Below are 18,244 nucleotides of genomic sequence, written 5' to 3'. Positions count from 1 at the left end.
GGTCATGTGAAGTACTCATCTGTGCAGGTACCTCAGGGATAGGCATGTCGGGTAGGTGGGGTCGCAGCTCCCTCTCTGGTCGGAGGCAAAGCGCCTCATTAAATCAAATCAGTGCGGAAACAAGGTGGTGTTAGGACGGAGAGGACCGGTCTGCGGAAGACGCGCTCCAGCTTAAAGGAGAAAAATCTGCGGTCGGCGAGGAGACGATTTATCGGTGCGTGGGTTTGGATGTGCTGGTGACGGTTGACTTTCTGTAGCAGTTTAGTAAGTTTGCTGTTTGAGTTAACAAGTTACTGTACAATGATTTTTTTTTTTTAATGTAACCTAAAGGAATTTACGAGATTGCTTAAAAGGTTTAAGGAATACCACTTTGGATATGCATACTGACGAAACCTGCCTTTCCATTTTTGACTGTAATGTTAGCATGCTAGGACCTTGTACCTGACTTTAAACCTGCCATACGCGGAACAGTGACCAGGTGTGGACAGACTTGACTAGAGGTTCAGGCCAGAGGGAAAATTAAACACATTTAACCCACCGCTGTAAACTCTGCTACCGTTAAATAATGCTAATAATTTAGCGACGTTTTATCCCAGGCATTTGAATATATTCCCCGCTAAATTTGTAAGGTGCACCTTAATCCCCCCAACACGAATATCTAATGAGCCAATCACACAGAAGCAGCTCAGAGTATTTCGACATGTAGAAGTGGTCAAAGGAGCCTCCTGAAGCTCAAATCACCTGACATTTCCCTGCAGTGTTTACAGAGTGAACCCAAAGGTGCTCTACTGCTTCAAGCTGATACAAAGGCAACAGATAACCACTTGGTATAGCAAAGGTATGCACGATAATAAATCTTGAAGGAGATGGGTGCAATAAATTGCTTTAAAATGATAGGAAAACTACAGTAAATAACTAGTTGTTAAAACCAAGGTGTGCCGAAGAGCATCTCTTGGGCAACAGCAGCAGAAGATCACACATTTGCACATGGTCATCACAATTGGACAACAGAAGATTGGGAAATATCTCAACTGATAAGTCTCAATTTTTGCTGTGATATTTGGAAGGGTCAGCATTTAAACAATATGAAAGCATGGGTCCTTCCTGCCTTGTGTTATATGTTCAAACTGCTGTTGGTGTAATGATGTTGGGGATATTTTCTTGACACACTTTGGGCCCCTAAGTACAAACTGAGCATCATTTAAATGCAGTAACCTACCTGTTGTTGACCATGTCTATCGCTTTATGGCCCCAGTGTACCCATCTTCTGATGGCTTCTTCCAGCAGGATGACAAAGCTCAAATCACTCAAACTGGTTTCTCACAGTCACCAAATCTCTATCCAGTAGAACACCTTTTGGGATGTGGAGGAATGAGAGATATGTATCCAACAAATCTGCAGCAGCTGTGCTAAAATGCCAGTATGGGCCAAAATCTCTTAGGGAATGCTTGTGGCACCTTGGAATCTGTGCCACAAAGAATTAAGTAATCTAGGGGCAGAAACTGGCAAAGTGTGTACCTAATGATCTGGCTTGTCAGAGTGTGTATCAATAAACTCAATGACACACAACATAAAAAATAAAATAAAATGAGTTCTTATTTGCACAAACTGGATTTGCTGCAAATTATTCTAAACAATCTTATTTAGCTTGATTAACTGGGAACTGATGATAAGCTGCCTCAAAATCCCATCAGAGACTGCATCCTCTGTCTGTCTGTGTGTGGTTTCCGACTTGTTAGAGCAACACATCGCTACAGTGGGTACATACCAAAGCATTTTGTGGCTTTTAATCACTGCCGTGCTGCACAGTTTTTCACATTTGCTCTCTGCTGTTTTTAAAGCAGCTGTTTCAGGTGAGTCACCCTAAAATGATTTACACTGTCAGGATGTTTCTTAGAGTAACACACTCACTCCCAAGTACAGGTTACAAGATCTCTGCCGTTTCTATGAAGCTTGTTCAAAAACTGGTGCTCCTTTCTAATTATACAGCATGAAGGCAATTTACCACCAAGCATACAGTTTGGTGGGAAAGCTTGACTTGGCCCTTCCTCTTCCTCCATTATTTTACCACTGAAATTGAGCGCTAATATTTTATGGGTTAATCATCCCATTCACATAAGAAATATGAAAGACATTAGGTTAGGAGAGTGTAGCACTTTAATTAGCTTTTCACTCCCCTTACAGGCTGATCTGTGCAGTTTTGCTCATTTAGCTGGAACCACTATTCCAGAGCAGACAGCTGAGAAGCTGTTCGCTGGCACGCAGACTCGGGAGGGCAGGAATGCTTGTGAAGAAAAAGCCAATTTTGAGACAGGTGTGCGCACTACACACGTTTACTGTAAAAGTGTCTTTTATATGCCGGCATGGTCGGCTGCTTCCCTGTGCAAGCATGGGCGCTCTAAGCTGCACCCCCGTGGAAGTAATGAAATCTGTTGTCAGCAAGACGTACCAGCGAGTGCACAAAATGAGCATCAATAGCTTTTTCTTGATGTTTATCAGCACGTGCCTTCTCAGACAGCCACACCATGTCAGCTCTGCAGATCTGTATCACAGACACACAGACTCCTCTTAAAGAGGGGCTCCATCCTGCACACAATCACATCCCTGTCTCAGAAATACACGCGGCTTTACCTGTACAGAGGGTTTCTCTGGTCTACCTATACACAGATACACATATTTTAGTACGGCTATCTTTGTGGGGACCTGTCACTTACATAATACATGCCACGCCCCCTTACCCTAACCATAGATGTCATTACTGAATACCTAAAGTCAAGTATTAACCTTCGGCCAGCTATGTAAGCTTTTGGGATCCAGCATTTTGGTCCCCACAAAAATGTCAGATCCCACAGGCATAGTGGGCTTTTGTTGGAGCAAGTCCACACACAATTATATAACCATGATTTAATTGGATATAACATTAACTTACACTGAGTTGTTTAAATGTGCTCTAACATTAATTAGAACTGCTAATCTTAAAGCAGTCTTTACTTTAAAGGCCACTGCCTTTAAGGAGTGTTGTGTTTTGTCCCCATAAGAAAGGAATGCCCGTATAAGGTTACTTTCTAGGGAAATATTAGTCTCTATAATATGCATACCTGTTGGACCACACACAGTCTTTTCAGCCACAGGAAGGATATTTTAGCCCTGCTTATCAGCTCCCAGAGTTAATCAGATATTATATGCATCCCCCTTAACATTGTATGTGTATCAAACAGTCACAACATGTGACTGTCATTGTAATGGTGCGGCTAACCTGAGGTCAGGTTGTATGCTTGCTTAACAGTTGGCATGTGTAATCAAATCATAATCAGTGGGTTTGTAGATGGCCGTGGGGCTATGTCAGCATATTCTGGTATCCCAGCTCCTGGGTGACCACTGTGGTAAACATGGATTACACTCTCAAACACACATATTTACATAGCTCGTATCTTGTTGGAATCCCCCCCCCCCCCCCCCCCCCCCCTCCTGCTTGAAGAGCTTTATTTGGAACGTATGGGATTCTTTTTAACCCAGACAAAACACTTATATGTATACATGCTGGTATCAAGATACCTTTGTTAAGTGAGTTACGTTCACTGGCCACTTTATTAGGTATACCTGGCTGGTACTGGCTTAGACCCACTTAAATAAATGTGCAGCAATTGCATGATGCAGTTGCTTCACATTTGTTAGCTGTATATCCACGATGTGAATCTCTCGCTCCACCACATCCCAAAGGTTCTTTTCTGAATTAAGAGCTGGTGACTCTGGAGGCCAGTTGAGTACAGTTATGTGTGCTGAGTATTGTTATATTCAAGGATCCAGTTTGATCTGAGCTTTGCGACATGGGGAGACTGTGGTCTTAAGGGGACGGACATGGTCAGCAACAATATTCCGGTAGCCTGTAGCTTTTAAACGATGCTCAGTTGTTTTGTCCTGTCTCTCAGAATGGCACATGTGTTTTTGATTATTACACTGTAGAATTAGTTGAAATAACTAAATAAAAAATTCTGGGCGTGTAGACGAATATCTGAAGAAGTGTATTGGATTTTGTTTTAATTTAATAACCAAAATAGAATTTAGTGGTTTGTTGCCTGAGGGCAACATTATGCTGTTAGGCCACTTTTCCCAGGGTAATAATACCAAAACAGAGCTTCTAAATTCTCCTAAATTATGTCTGGACGTTTAGGGTCATTCCCACACTGAGAATGGTGAACTTGATGAGAGTAAAGGTAGATCCCAGCATCAGGTTTGAGGAAAAATTATTAAGGCATAGTATGAAAATATTTTAAAAAGTTTTTGCAACCACCCTGGTTTTTCTCTATGGACACTCTTTGAAAGGCCAAAGTTCAACCACTTAGCTACACTTAGCTATGAAAATATGGTAACAGTGCAGTCAGTCTTGGGTTACTTACCCCCTGGCCCCCCTGATCGAATGTAGTTGTGCCCTGTTGCTGATGACTTTTTCATTTTTACTTGGTAGGGTTACACAGACTTGTCCTCATGTCCCTTGGCTAGCACTATAGCACATTTCCTGAATTGTGTCAAGGCTTAAGTGGTTTTCCGTATAACACAAAAACGGCTCACAAAAAAACCTTTCTCACAATTTCTGGCTCCTTTGCCAGTGTCTCTGACATTTTGTCTGTCTGATGGATTATATTGCTAAAGTTTTTTTCACCTTGAGAATAACAGAAGACTTTCACTCGTGAACAAGAAAACCCCCCCAGATATATGTGCATTTTAGTGCTTTTACTTTGCATTCTGGCTAAGTGTCCCTTTTGTTGTCGTTCCAGGCGTCCCAGGATGAACTTTCATATCTGCCTCTCCTCCCTCTTAACTGTGCTGCTTTTTCAAGGTCGGTTTATTGATTTTATTACTGTTTTGCCTTCTGTGCCTCAGAGCCATTAGTGGGAGGAGTGTTTTAAGTACTATTTTGGAATATCTGCTTGCGCATTATGGATGCTTTGTAAATAAAAGTCAGTGGATACAGCGCTGTGTCAGGGTTAGCATTGGAAATAAATGCTAATATTAGGTATGTACTGATGGTTATGGTTGTTTTTGCTCAGGAAAAGTTTAATGTTCTTGTAAATATAGTGTTGAAAATGTTCATTGTGTTGGTGCTTGTGAGAACATTTAAGGCCCAAGTTTATGCCCTGCTTGATGGAAAATGTGCGGTGAATCACTGAAGCGCCTCTGGACCACCTGAGATTCTTTATGAGACATTTCACAGCTTTAACCTGTCAAGTCTCGCATCAAAGTGCTTTCCTGCCGCGTGTGCTTGACATGCTGCTTGTTTTGCGAGGCAAACTTTGCATCTCTTCCATTGCATTGTTCCCATTGACCAGAGTCCATCGGTATGTGCCTGAGGGAAGAGGCGGGAGTCGTGGGGCAATATAATCCTTGAATTGTTTTCAAAAATGACAGCTTTAGCCCCATCCTAACTATTTATTATGGGTCATTTTAAGACTTTGAACTTGAGCACACCAGACTGTCTTACCCTGTCAAGAGACGACACGCTGACAACACAGATAACATGTTTCAGTGCAAGATATCCATGTAATCCAGCCTGTCAAATTGAATTCCACAGATAGGGGCAGGCTAATCCCTGTTATTTTTCTGATTTCAGGGAGATATTGTGTTGATCTCGTGGGATTGATGCCAATTGACATCAACCCTTCAGCTGCAGGGTTTACATTTATTATCTTGTTCCTGATTTTTCTGCTAAATCGTCTTTCACACACATTAAAGATACAGTCATTCTGCTAGAGTCGCTCGGCTGAACAGATAGATGTTTTGTTCAGAGCACTGTGGGCCCCACACTGACCGTGAAAATGCCGCTTGCCAAGAACCTAAACGTCCACTGTCAGGAGTGCTTTGGGGCTGCGGCGTTGTTGGAATTCGAGGAAGCTGAAAGGGTCAGGATTGTGGAGAGGTCGGAGAGCAGAGGTCTGGTTTGCAGGTGGTAGGTTTCTTTAATTATTAGTGTTGTGCTTAATGTTTCATGACCCGATGAAGGCCTTTACTCCTATGAATGAATGGTTGAAGAAAAAAAAAATAAAGTCATGAGCTTTAAAAAATGATATTATTGCCACTTCAGAGTTTTAGTTGTGCTCAAAATTTAACAATAAAATATTGAATTGGTTTTATTATTTATATGTTGCATACTTTCCCTTTATTTTTTTTACAACCACTGACATGTCTTTTGCTAAATGCATGTTTCATTTCACCATTAATCATCCGTGGCAGCCTGCAAAGAAATCAGATTTAAACAAAGGTTGTCAAAAATAATAAAAAGGACTCAAGGTTAGTGCTGAGTTTGCGAAAGTCTTGACACCCTGACTTAAGCTGGTTCCCTTCTTTCCTCTGGAAGAACAGTATTCTCTGCAAACTAGTTCATGCCCTTCTTGAGCATTCAAAGCGCTTTATACAACATGCCGTATTCATGCAAGTTCTTTCTCTTCTAACATTTACACACATGTATATATCGGAAAGTAACTTGGAGTTCAGTGTCTTGCCCAAGGATACTTTTATAATGCAGACTGGAGAAGCCAGGAATCAAACCACCTACCTTACTATCCAACTGTCTATTCTTCCCTTCGCCAATCTAACAAAGGCAAAAAGGCCCAAAAAATGATGTTTAAAAGAAAAAAAATCAATGTCAGCCAGTATTTTTCTCCTCGCCTCTCACCGGACAACATCAGTGACAGAAATATGAGTGCAAAATATGAGGACAAAGCCAATGTCGGCACTAAATAATCCCATCAAACTTTTGTACGTGCAACCTTTCTTTGATGTTTTCGGTTGCGCTTTATCGTTCGGCTCGTTTGACTTTTTATCACCTGTTTTAGCTGATGTGCAGGCACTAAATCAGCAAGACACAGACAGCCTGAAGCATTACGGGAGGACGAACTCACACTTTCTTTCTAACTGAAAAGAAGCACTGTGGTATTCAGAGTGTGGAATCTGTTCAGCGTGGCAACGCACGTTTGTAAAATCACTCAAGTGCTCCCTTCTCTGTGCCGAACAAATGCCTCTGTCGGACAAAAAGCCATGTTCACACGAAAACATGTCCTTGCTCTCCTCTGAGCCGTACGTGTGCCTGAATAGAAGAGCGTCCTTTGACTGAATGGAGCGAAAGAATGGTTTTCTTCACTTGTCTGCTCACATTAGCTTGAAATACTCAATTATCCATTAGAATAGGGCTCATGTGGGAGTCTATTTTGGCTTTAGGGAAAGCATCCAATTTATTGGTTATTTTTCTTTTCTCACAGCTCTATAGGATGTCTGAACAATGATAATAAATAAAGTTAACATGAAGAGTAATGGTCTACAGGTCAGAGCATGGTTTTTTTATATGAAGTATTTTGTGAATCTGAAACTGATGAAAAATTGTGACTTTTAATGGGAGCTGGTGAGGATCCAACTAAAACTAAGATATAAACAAATTGAAATTGCAATGATAATTTATAAGTGTTTGAAACCTTGTGGAGATCCGGACCCTAAATGTTTTAAGCTTGAATATGTTCTTTTAGATTACAGTAGTCTAGACACATTTAGAAAATCAGTTAAATGTGTGATAAGCCACGTTTCACCTATTTCTAATTTATTCCAAGTTATTTTGGCCTCTCTCTCATAGGTTAGTGCTTCATATGTAAATTTACTGTGACTGTTAGGGGTGGGGGAAAAATCGATACTGTGTAATATCGTGATATTTTGTTTGCTAATAATGTATCGATACAGGGACAGCAGAAATCGATATTTTGTTACAAAAAAGGTTTTTGTGCTCTGACTTCAGAGCATGTTGATCCTTTTTCTGAGCAAGAGTCCTGACATTCCTTCACTGTCCAAATGTGTTTAACTGTTTTTTGGCAGCAATAAACATGACAGTTTACTTATTTTAATTTAAGACATGTTTTATTTTAATTAAGTTTAAAACTTTTTTTATTTAATGTAAAATTATATTTTGTTTTAATTTACTTTCAAATTCTTCAGTTGCTGAAGGGGCTGCATAGTTTTCATATTGCATAGTTCAGAATAGCTATAATTGTACCAGATGGTTGCATTCAGTTAAGTTGGACTAGACTGTAATACAAACTGTTCAGTTTGTCAGCAATAAAACTGACTGAAATGAGAGAAAGACTGAGTGCGAGACTTTGATATTAGATAAAATGAATATTGATAAACCTTTATGTACAGAATCTGAATATCGCAAAATATTTTAAAAAATTGCAATAATATCGTATCGTGCGTTAAGTATTGTGATAATATCGTATCGTGCGTTAAGTATTGTGATAATATCGTATCGTGGGATGTATGGTGATTCCCACCTCTAGTGACTGTAGGTGAATAAATAAAGACTGAGTAAATATCTGACTGCTCTCTGTGTTGTTGGTGCCTGCTAGTTCAGCACGGCACCTCTGTGCAGGAGATTCAAACCAGCCATGAGAACATTGTGAAAATCAACTCTGCAGGAGAAAGTGAGTACCTTACAAAATGGTTAACACATAAAATGTACAGTCATGTGAAAAATGAAGCACTGCTTCCATAGGTAAGTAGCAGCCAGGCGCTTGACTTTTTGATCATCAGGGGTCACCTCTGTAAAAGCAGCAGTTTTGGCAGTTCTGTGGTTTGGAGCATTCAGGTGTGTGTTGATGCCCAGCAAATTCAACCTAAGATCTGGCTGCGCGATCCTCTTAGAAACTGTATAAAACCAGAGAACTATATCTCACATTCTACAGGCTTCAGTTAGCATGTTAAATGTTAAAGTTCATGATATCACAATTACAAAAAGACACAACAAGTATGTTTTTTTTTGGAAGGGTTGCTAGATAAAAGGTGCCTGTCACTAATAAGAACATGACAGCACAGCTTAGGTGTGCATCTAAACAGATGAGACCAAAGTGGAGATGTTTGGTCATAATGCACAATGCACAAACATCTCTCAGAGGTGAAGGGGTGATGATTTAGGATTGCTTTGCTGCCATAAGACCAGGGTACCTTGTAGTCATCGACTCAACCATGAGTCAGTGACTCAAAGTATTCAGCCTAATGTGAGGCCATCTGTCCAGCAGGTAATGTTTGGTCCAAATTGGGTCATGCAGCAAGATAAAGATCAATAGAACAGCAGAATCTACAACAGAATGGCTAAAAACAAGAGAATCAAGACACTTAACTCATTCACTGCCAGCCATTTTCAAATCAGGTAACTCCCCACTGCCAGGGTTTTTGAGCATTTTTACTCATTTTTGAAGAGCCACAGAAAACTGTGTGTTATGATCATATAAACGCTGAACCTACCAAAATGAAGAACAGACTCTCTTCTTTCATCCAAAAAAAAAGCTTGTTTCTACCATTTTCCATTCTTTAGTAATCAGCTGTAGAAGAGAGGTGGGTTCCACCAAAAATGCCTGTTTTGACCAAAAAAAGGGAGAAAACGAGCTTTTTGTGAAAAATACATTTCAAGCAGAAAAGTGCCTTTGACACTAATATTTCTTGCTTTGTGACACCTCTAACATATAAAATAGTTTTTCACTTCTATAAAACAGAAATAACACTGAGAAAGGTTATGTTTTATCAAAACAATTTATTTACAAATATATGAAAAAATAAAATGTACATAGTGAAACATTTATTCACAATGAATAATTCACTTTTGTGTGGTAATCATTATAACACTTTCCGGGATGCAAGGGCACACAACAAGACTTGCACCACATTTTTGTTTCACTGCGCAATCCCTTACGTGCGCAAACCCTGCACCTCCTTGCAGGTCTACTTTTACTGCTGGTGGGCTTCAGTTTTTCAAGTTGCCCGAGGTTGTATTCTAGCCCCTCCCATTGAAAAACGTAATTGACGTCTATAGACGTCAATGGCAGTCAACGTAAGTTTTTCAATTGACGTCTATAGACGTCAATGGCAGTGAATGAGTTAAGTGGCCCAGACAAACCCTCAAGCTGTGAATAAGCAAATTTTAATGAACCGGAGGAATGCTGTTAACAATAATGAGCCAAAATACTTCCACAATCACGTAAAAGACAGATAAATTCTTACAAAAAATTACTTCAAGTTACTGCTGCTAAAGGTAGTTTTACAATCTACTGAATCAATGTTTTTTTTCACATGAGGGTTGTTGCTAGGAATTGTTGTGACATGCTTGGTCATGATGTCAACCTGCATGCCTGTAACTGGATGTAAGTCAGCTGAGCAGCACACAGTAAATGAGCCAGAGAGCCTAAATCAGAAATGGATAACAAGTTGTGAGACAGAAATACTTAGAAGTTGGTGGTCTGTGTCAGTGGTGTATGTGACTTTTCTATAAGCAGATGACTCAAATGACAGACAGATGACACACGCTGCACGTGTAATGTGCCCCTAATGGCTCTGTTCATAATCAGCTGATGCACCCAGCAAGTACAAACGTGCATGAAAGAGAGAGAAAGCTTTTCGCTTGGTAGTAGTTTAATGTGTGAAAGGGAAAATATAAGAAAATAAAATGAGCTTTGACATGCAGAGTTTGTTTTCTCTTATTATGTCTAGATACTATTTTTGTCTGCAACGGTCCATTTGATACCCAGCCAGGAAAACCAATATAATACAGGAATGTGGGGAAGCTAGTGAATGAGTTTGGACCTATTGACCCATCTTCGTCTGTACCCTCTGTGTGAATTATTCTGTGTGTGTTTGCTTTAATGGGAAGTGATGCAGTGCTCAGCAGTCATGGATATCCTCTTCCTCATGGATGGTTCCTACAGCGTTGGGAAAGGCAGCTTCGAGAGGTCCAAACACTATGCGATCAAACTCTGTCAAGCACTAGACATCGGAGCAGATAAGGTTTGGGTTGATCTCTTGTCTCTCGCCGTCTTCGCATCCTGTCAGTCAGTGCTCTTGTAATTTCTCCCTGTGCAGGTGCGAGTTGGTTTAATTCAGTTTGGCTCAACTCCTCGGCTTGAGTTTACCCTGGACTCATACTCCACCAAGCAGGAGCTGAAGAAGCAGATAAAGAGCATTTCTTACAGGTGTGTCTCTGCTGCCATCTGAGCACGAGTAGCTCAATATGTGAACTCAAGCCTTTAACTTAAGTTTGGTTTTGTATATTAATGAGTTATAACTATGAAGGATCCGGGACATAAATGAAAGCTTTAAAGAAATGTGGAAAATGTGTCTAAACAGGGTTTTTTTGACATCCATTATGAAATTAACTGTTTTAAATCATCTGCGCTCACTGGAGAAGCAGGCGACATTATTTTAAGATTTTAATTAGCAAGCAACACTTCTAAGGATGGAGTCAAAACATTTGTGGCTCACAGCTTTCTTTGATTTGGAAAACAGAGAGCCTACATTGGCAGGCGTCCTCTTTATTTTTTCTTCTAGCGTTTACATTGTTATCAACCGGCCTGGAAGTGCAAGATGCTGTTAGTGCAGACTGAGATTACAAAAGTGTATGCGTGTGTTATATTTGCCACAGAAGATTCAGTAGTTCATCTATTTTGACAGCTGAAAAAAAGACCTAGTGCTAACAAAATGGTATGTCCCTGTTGGAGGCATGCCTTTTTCTATGTTTTTAAAACCAGACTGTCATGTTTAAGAAAACAAATCCAAGAGTAAATGAATAAAAAAGGTGATAGAATTAGGTCGAACATATCCAGACTGGCAACATTTTCTTGTCCTCATCTTATATTTTATAAATCCCTTAAACTATGCTGACAGCAAAACACATACACATGCACACATGTGGCTAAGTAGCACCAAATGCTCCCTGAAAAGGAAAACAAATTAATTTCAGATTAGAGGCCCCCCACAGGTGGTCACTGGATATTGGATAAGTGCATAAACCGAGGAAGAGGATGGTAATTTGACCGTGTGTGTGTGTGTGTGTGTTGTTCACAATGTGGAAGTAACAGTTTGACCCACCAGCTGGTTTGAAGTGGGTACATAGAATTGAAACCTATAACCAGTCACATTACCACAAAATGAATTAATGTAGCGACTGACTCAACATCAGTAGAAATGTTATAGCAACTTTGGAAATGTTAGAGAACTTTATGCATTTTTATTGGATTTATTGCATTATTATCATTATTACCAGTGATTAAAGTAGCAAAAAAAAGTATTATCTGTTACCTTTGATGTATTATTACAGTAAACTGATCACTCCAATATAGCACATCACTGTAAACTTTATTCTAGTTCTGAAAACTACAATAAATTGCCCGTATTTTCATGCAACCTTTAATGACGCGAAATTGTCATATTCCATTCGGCCAGTTCAGCTAATCATCATAATTGATCCAATCTCTCAGAAACTCTGAATTAGGACATTACATCTAAAATTAAAATTACAATTTCAGTCAAAAACGTTTCAGTGGCTGCTTTGAAACTAATTGCTCCAGCCCACTTTAACCTCTGATTATTACCAGTAAAAGTCATGTAGTTAAGTGCTTAACACATTCATTTGGCAAGCAAAAGGTTGCGGTTCAAGTTCAGCAGGCGACACAAATCTCTGTGGTGTTTCACCAGAAATGGCATCTGGCATAAAATGCTGCCAAATCAAATGTGCAGACCTAGCTGGTGACGCTTGATGACAAGGGAGCAACTGAAAGCTGCTTTAAATGCAGATGTGTTTTTGTTCACATTGTTGTTTGAGATTATTGTAGTTCAAAGAAGCGCAAGTTTCTTAGTCTCAATATTTTGAAGATATTTGTGGAGCATATGCTCACACAGATCTGTTCTAAGGAGGTTAGATTGGCGAGGAAGACACTTGTAGCGTTTGTTTCACCACATCTGTCCTCTGTCACCTGGAAAGGATCTTTTTCTCAGTGTCTACACTTTGAAAATGAAAGGATGGACATTTATGTTAAACAAAAACAAAACCGAAAATGATTTAAATGTGTGTCACGAGGCCTGGGGTGATGAAACGCAGCCAACATACATTTAGAGTCCAAGAACTTAAAGAGAAATCCATCCAAATGTAATCTTTAGTTTACTTTGGCTGTGATATGCAGCAGTTTATTGACCTTGCTGACATCTGCTGTAGTACAGTACATGCGCTCTAACTCCTCAGTATTTTTCAAACAAAAACACAGAAATCCTGCTATTTCGCTTTTCCGAATTCTCTACCCACAGGGGAGGCAGCACCCAGACAGGCCTGGCTCTGAAGTACATCCTCAGGAAGGGTTTCCCAGGCGGCCGTAACTCTTCCAGTGTGCCTCGCATCGTCATCCTGATGTCAGATGGGAGATCTCAGGGCAACTCGGTGCTGGCAGCTGCTCAGCTCAAAGACACAGGCGTGGTTGTGTTTGCTGTGGGCTTGCGCTACCCCAAGTATGTTTGACAGCTCCACAATAAACTTTCCCTATAATAATTCATTAAAGTATGTGTACATTTCTTTATATACTAAGCCATCTCTATATGTTTTCAGATGGGAGGAGCTTCACGCTTTAGCCAGTGAGCCAACAGAGAGCCACGTTTTCCTCGCCGAGCATTTCCATGATGGTGTCAATGGCCTGTACACAACACTGAGCACGTTTTCTTTCTGCAACGCCACACCCGCAGGTTGGACTTTCCACTGACAACTATTCGTGCTTGTTTGTTAAAGAAGTGAATGGGAATCCTTTTCTCTAACATCCTTGTTTTGTGCTGCACTACCCCCTTTTTTCTAGTCCCTCATTGCTCAGTGTCCAGTCTCCTCCTAACCCCTGTCTCAACCCTGTTCTCCAGGCTGTCGGATGGAGACATTTCCCTGTGAGAGGAAGACACTGGAGACAGTTAAAGAGCTGCAGGGGAACTACATGTGTTGGAAAGGTTCCAAAGGCTATTCCCCATACACATCTCTCTGTCCCTACTACAGGCAAGTGTTTAAAGGTTTTACTTTCAAATGTCGTAGCTGCAGTATACAGTACTGTGCAAAAGTCTTGACACGGCTCATCTGCTGTAGATAGTTGTTTTTGTTTTTTTTAGATGTGTCACTACTTCTTTTGTCCTCCTATTTATCCAGATTTCTTAAATTCTTTAACAGTTCTTTAACCTGAAACTGTACAGCGTGCTAAGTTGTCTGTGTAGAGACAACACGATCATGGGGTGGCTCAGGACTTTAGCACAGCACTGTATAGTTTCCTAATATGATCTGTTTTGGACGTTGCATTGGATCTAAGTGTGTAACAGTGTTTTTTTCCCCCTCATTGCTCAATGAGCCACAAGACAGCAGTGGAACAGGGTAACTCCCATGTGTTAATGTGCTGTGTCAGTGTGAGGGTGTTAATACAAAACAAGCTACAGCAGTGTAATTCTTTCAGACCCTCCCAGGCAAAATTAAAATGGCCTTTGACAAAATTAATTTCACACAACATTGCAACTTTACCACAGCAAAATGGCCCGAGGCAAGTGGAAGTAGACCATTACACTCAGGGAAAAGCAGAGAAAAGAAATAAGGTGTGTGCTGTTTCTAGTACCTGAAACTGTCTAGATGAGTGCTAGCAATTCGCATGACTGGCAAATCCAACTGAGATCTAAAATGCCTCTGGCCACTTATTATATGAATCAATTGATGGGTGGGGCTCAGGTAATATGTTTCTGTTACCTAATAGGGAAAATCAGAGAATGGCTTATGGGGGTCAGTAACTTACCCACATCACACCATCTAGAAGCAACTGTTTTAAATGCTAACAAAATATTTTGAATTTTGTGTTCTACAGGTACAACAAGGTTTATACGAGACACCAGACAGTCTGCCATAGAACAATTTGTCCGGGTAACAACCTCGTCTTGCCGCTTTTTACTTCTCTGAGATGCGGTAACTGCAGCTCACGCTCTTCATCTCTCTCTCCGCTGTAGATCCCTGTGATTCTCAGCCATGCCTGAATGGTGGAACATGTGTATCAGAAGGTTCAGAGGGCTACCACTGCGTGTGTCCTCCTGGCTACGGAGGAGACCCACACTGTGGTCAGTACACTCAAAGCTGCTGACTACATGCTAAGGCTATGTCGGATCTTGAACGTAGAGAGCAAATTAACCAAACCATCCATTTCTTCTTAGCTCCTGCATTATTGCTGGACTGCTCTGTAGACCTGCTCTTCCTGCTTGAGGGCTCTGCCACACTCACCATGGAAGGCTTTCTCCGCCTGAAGTCCTTCTTAAAGCGCTTCCTGCAGACTGTGATTGGCTCTAACAGTCCCAGCAAGGTCGGCCTGGCGGTGTTTGGCGGGGAACCACGAGTCGAGGCCCAGGTTGGCAAGTTCAAAGGAGACCTGAGGAGTCTTCTTAATGCTGTGTACTCACTTCAGCTAATTGGTGGTGAAACAAACACGGGCCAGGCCCTCCGCTATGTTACCCGCCATGGCTTTATGAGCGCGCCGGTCTTTGCCGATGTCGCGGACGACCTTCCCCGTGTGGTGGTGCTGCTCACCGCCACTCCTGCCGCAGATGAGGTGGTTGAGCCGTCCAAATATGCACGAGACAGAGAGATCTTCCTGATAGGAGTGGGACCTGACAGCTTAAAGGAGCAGCTGAATAACATCACAGGAAATCTGCAGAGGACCCTCACCTACTCATCACCTGATAGGCTCGCTTCCAAGATCCCCGAGCTGAGGGCCAAGATCTGCAGCGTGGATACGCAAGGTGCTTGATCTGATAGATGTGCTGAATATGTTGGAACATTAATGCCACTATTAGGTCAGATACTATTGCACACAAAAAAAATCAAATTAGCTATCCATATTCTTTTTTTGTTTCCTTTTCTTTTCCAGGTTGTCTGGGTCAAGCTGTAGATCTGGTGTTTGCCCTGGATGCTTCAGGTGGTGTGGGCCGTGATAACTTTGCCACCCTGCAGAACTTTGTGCGCAGCGTCACCGTCCAGTTCGACATCAACCGTGACGTGGCTCAAGTGGCCCTTGTGGCGTACAGTAGGAGAGCCACCACTGTTTTCAAGCTGGACACGTATGAGACTGGTTCTTCCATCATTCAGGCTGTAGGTGACGCCAAGTACGTGGGTGGAGTGGCTTCGACGGGTGGGGCGTTGCTGCACATCCACTCTAATGTTCTCACCATAGCTAATGGCGCACGACCGGGAGTGAACAAGGCTGTAGTAGTGGTGACGGACGGCACCGGTGGGGATGATGCTGTCGTACCAGCTCAAAAGATAAGAGAAAATGGAGTCTCAGTGCTTGTGGTTGGTATCGGCGATGTCCAGAGGGAGAGGCTGATGCAGATTGCCGGTGCAGAGGAGCACATGATCTCAGTGCCGTCCTACGAGGATCTCAAGTACTTTGAGGATGTCCTGGTGCAGATGCTGTGTTCAGGTAACGATGCAGGGGAACTTGTCTTTTACCAAACCTCCTAAACTATTTTCCTTTTCTGTTGATAAAGAACTGTGTGAAACTGATCTGCAAACACAGTTTTTCTTCTTTTCCCTTCACTTAGCCTTTTCAGAGATGTAAGATAGTTTATTTTAAACTTAACATGAAAAATAATTGGCTGCTTTGTGTTGATTCCTTCCTTTCAGAGGTGAAGAAACCTGTAAACCTGTGCAAGCCTAACCCATGTATGAATAATGGGGTCTGCATCTTGTCAGAAGGGAGCTTTCGCTGTCAGTGCCAAGGCTATGAGGGGCCGCACTGCGAAAGAAGTCAGTGACATTCATGAAAGTTTTCTTTCCTTATATCCTTAATTTATACTTTTCATAGCTTCGTCAGTGATCCTTCTACAAAACTTAAGTGCAAAAACAAAGACAAACTGATTTAGATATACATATCCTGATATAGCATTTGATCCCATATTAAAAGCTCATAAATTAAACTGTAAATGTAAATGGACAGAATTGGTTACAAGTCATGACTTGTTGTGTGGTTTGTTTGTAGGAAGCAGCAGGTCTTCATCCAGAGGGGATCTTCCAAGACCTGCTGGTCTGAGGAGGAAGAGCAGACAGAGGAAGAACCACCAGGAGCTTCTGCATCGCTACAAACTACACCGTCGGAGACATACTCCCTGACATGCCCTGCACTTATAAACACAAAGTATACACTGAGCATATGAACACTTAAGAACCGAGGATGCTTGCAGGTAGACGATGGAGCAAAGGGAAATCTAATGTTGCTTTGTTTTTTTGCTTCAGTGTTTACAGTTTCACAGTGTCAGCAAGTGTCTGTACTGCTGAATCCATTTGTATGTTATTATTGTTGTCACTGTGCTCACTGTTGTGCAAATGTCTCAACACGGTTCTCTTGTATTTAAAGGATTTAAGCTTTTATATTATTAATCAGTGTCAGGATGCTAATGTTTTTAATGCATAATAGACACAACTTTATTTCTTTACATAACCAAAAAGAAGGTCCTCCCACTCCCTCCGTTTCCATTTTTAATATTACGCTCCATATTTTTACACGCAAATCCACTAAGCTGGTCAAGGTTCATTTGGAAAAAAAAGTACATTCATATTGTTAAATCTAAATGTACAAAAGGTAGTTATACTCCAGTGAGGGGTGAAATAATTGAGGATTTCAAGAGAAGATGGCAGGTACATTTTGAATGAATTGATGGGAAGGAATCTGAAACTAAAGGAAGGAAACAAAAATGTTTCCCCTTACAAAAGTAAAGACTTTATTCTTGTTATAGCAAAATGATACATTTAAAAAAAAAAAAAAAAAAAATCAACCCATATTTTTGTCAGTATATTTTTATTTGAATAAAAAGTGCATTTTTAGCTAGCAATACAAGCCCAAAGGCTGAATAATGGTGTAAATATATTTACATCTTGGCTACCAGCATATATGAACCAAGCTACAATCTGTGTACAGAGCGGCTGATTTAGTAAGGGGGCCTCTGTCTCGTACTTCAGTGGTTTTTAATTTCAACGTTTCAAAGTTTAAACGTAGCATTAATGCATTTCTTACACTGGCCAAAATGCTACTTCATCACTTTCCTCCCTTTGCAAATAGAAACAAACTTTAAAAAGTCATTGAATTTAAGATTAAATCCAGTGGTATCCAAGAACACGAAGTGTGCCTCTGTGGCTCATTATAGTCTTGACAAAGTGATGGTTTGGTTGAAGGGCCAAGGGAAGGGAGGTTCTTGATTAAAATGTCTGCTCATTCGGTGGGTCAGAATGTGGTGACGGGCGACTAGACCAACATAAACTTCTGAATTTCAAAGGTCAATGAAGATTTCCTTAGGTTGTTGATTTCTTTTCCCATTCCTATGAATATAAAAAGAAATAGACCTACCAATTATAATATTTCTTTCAAGATAGGATACTGACATTGATGCTTTCTGT

At 40.9% G+C, this 18,244-nt stretch overlaps 2 protein-coding genes across 7 annotated transcripts in view; one reads left to right on the top strand and one right to left on the bottom strand.

The window, feature by feature from the left end:
* Nucleotides 1–45: 45 nt before the first annotated feature.
* vwa2 (von Willebrand factor A domain containing 2) lies at nucleotides 46–17,648 on the top strand. 4 transcript variants are annotated; one of them, XM_085284602.1, is made up of 14 exons: nucleotides 46–214; nucleotides 4,776–4,837; nucleotides 8,385–8,459; nucleotides 10,679–10,812; nucleotides 10,888–10,997; nucleotides 13,105–13,302; nucleotides 13,400–13,533; nucleotides 13,699–13,828; nucleotides 14,673–14,728; nucleotides 14,812–14,919; nucleotides 15,013–15,594; nucleotides 15,723–16,274; nucleotides 16,478–16,600; nucleotides 16,833–17,648. In XM_085284602.1, the coding sequence occupies exons 2-14, from the start codon at nucleotides 4,786–4,788 to the stop codon at nucleotides 16,961–16,963; spliced, it is 2,385 nt and encodes a 794-aa protein (XP_085140728.1). In that variant the 5' UTR covers nucleotides 46–214; nucleotides 4,776–4,785; the 3' UTR covers nucleotides 16,964–17,648. The 4 variants fall into 4 exon arrangements, with proteins under 4 accessions (XP_085140728.1, XP_085140729.1, XP_085140731.1 ...); XM_085284603.1 differs by having other exon boundaries at nucleotides 46–264; XM_085284604.1 differs by lacking the exon at nucleotides 46–214 and adding an exon at nucleotides 2,195–2,314.
* afap1l2 (actin filament associated protein 1-like 2) overlaps nucleotides 17,632–18,244 on the bottom strand; it is a 45,406-nt gene continuing 44,793 nt past the window's right edge. For all 3 annotated transcript variants that reach the window (XM_085284599.1, XM_085284601.1, XM_085284600.1), the window contains one exon: nucleotides 17,632–18,166. In XM_085284599.1, the coding sequence (XP_085140725.1) occupies nucleotides 18,140–18,166 (27 nt within the window). In that variant the 3' untranslated portion in view covers nucleotides 17,632–18,139. The remainder of the gene's footprint in view (nucleotides 18,167–18,244) is intronic.

This window comes from Mchenga conophoros, linkage group LG8 (assembly GCF_057382185.1).
Source record: "Mchenga conophoros isolate Kocher_MC1m ecotype Shallow Benthic linkage group LG8, M_conophoros_male_GT1.1, whole genome shotgun sequence".
Classification (NCBI taxonomy): Eukaryota; Metazoa; Chordata; class Actinopteri; order Cichliformes; family Cichlidae; genus Mchenga; species Mchenga conophoros.
Note: the sequence above shows the minus strand (reverse complement) of the source record. Positions and strands in the feature narration are given on the sequence as shown.

Excerpts from the sequence above, each read along its gene's own strand:
- vwa2 (XM_085284602.1), top strand. The coding sequence starts at position 4,786 with ATGAACTTTCATATCTGCCTCTCCTCCCTCTTAACTGTGCTGCTTTTT. Across the intron at positions 13,303-13,399 it reads GTGGGCTTGCGCTACCCCAA|ATGGGAGGAGCTTCACGCTT; the intron begins GTATGTTTGACA and ends ATATGTTTTCAG. Across the intron at positions 15,595-15,722 it reads CTGCAGCGTGGATACGCAAG|GTTGTCTGGGTCAAGCTGTA; the intron begins GTGCTTGATCTG and ends TTTCTTTTCCAG.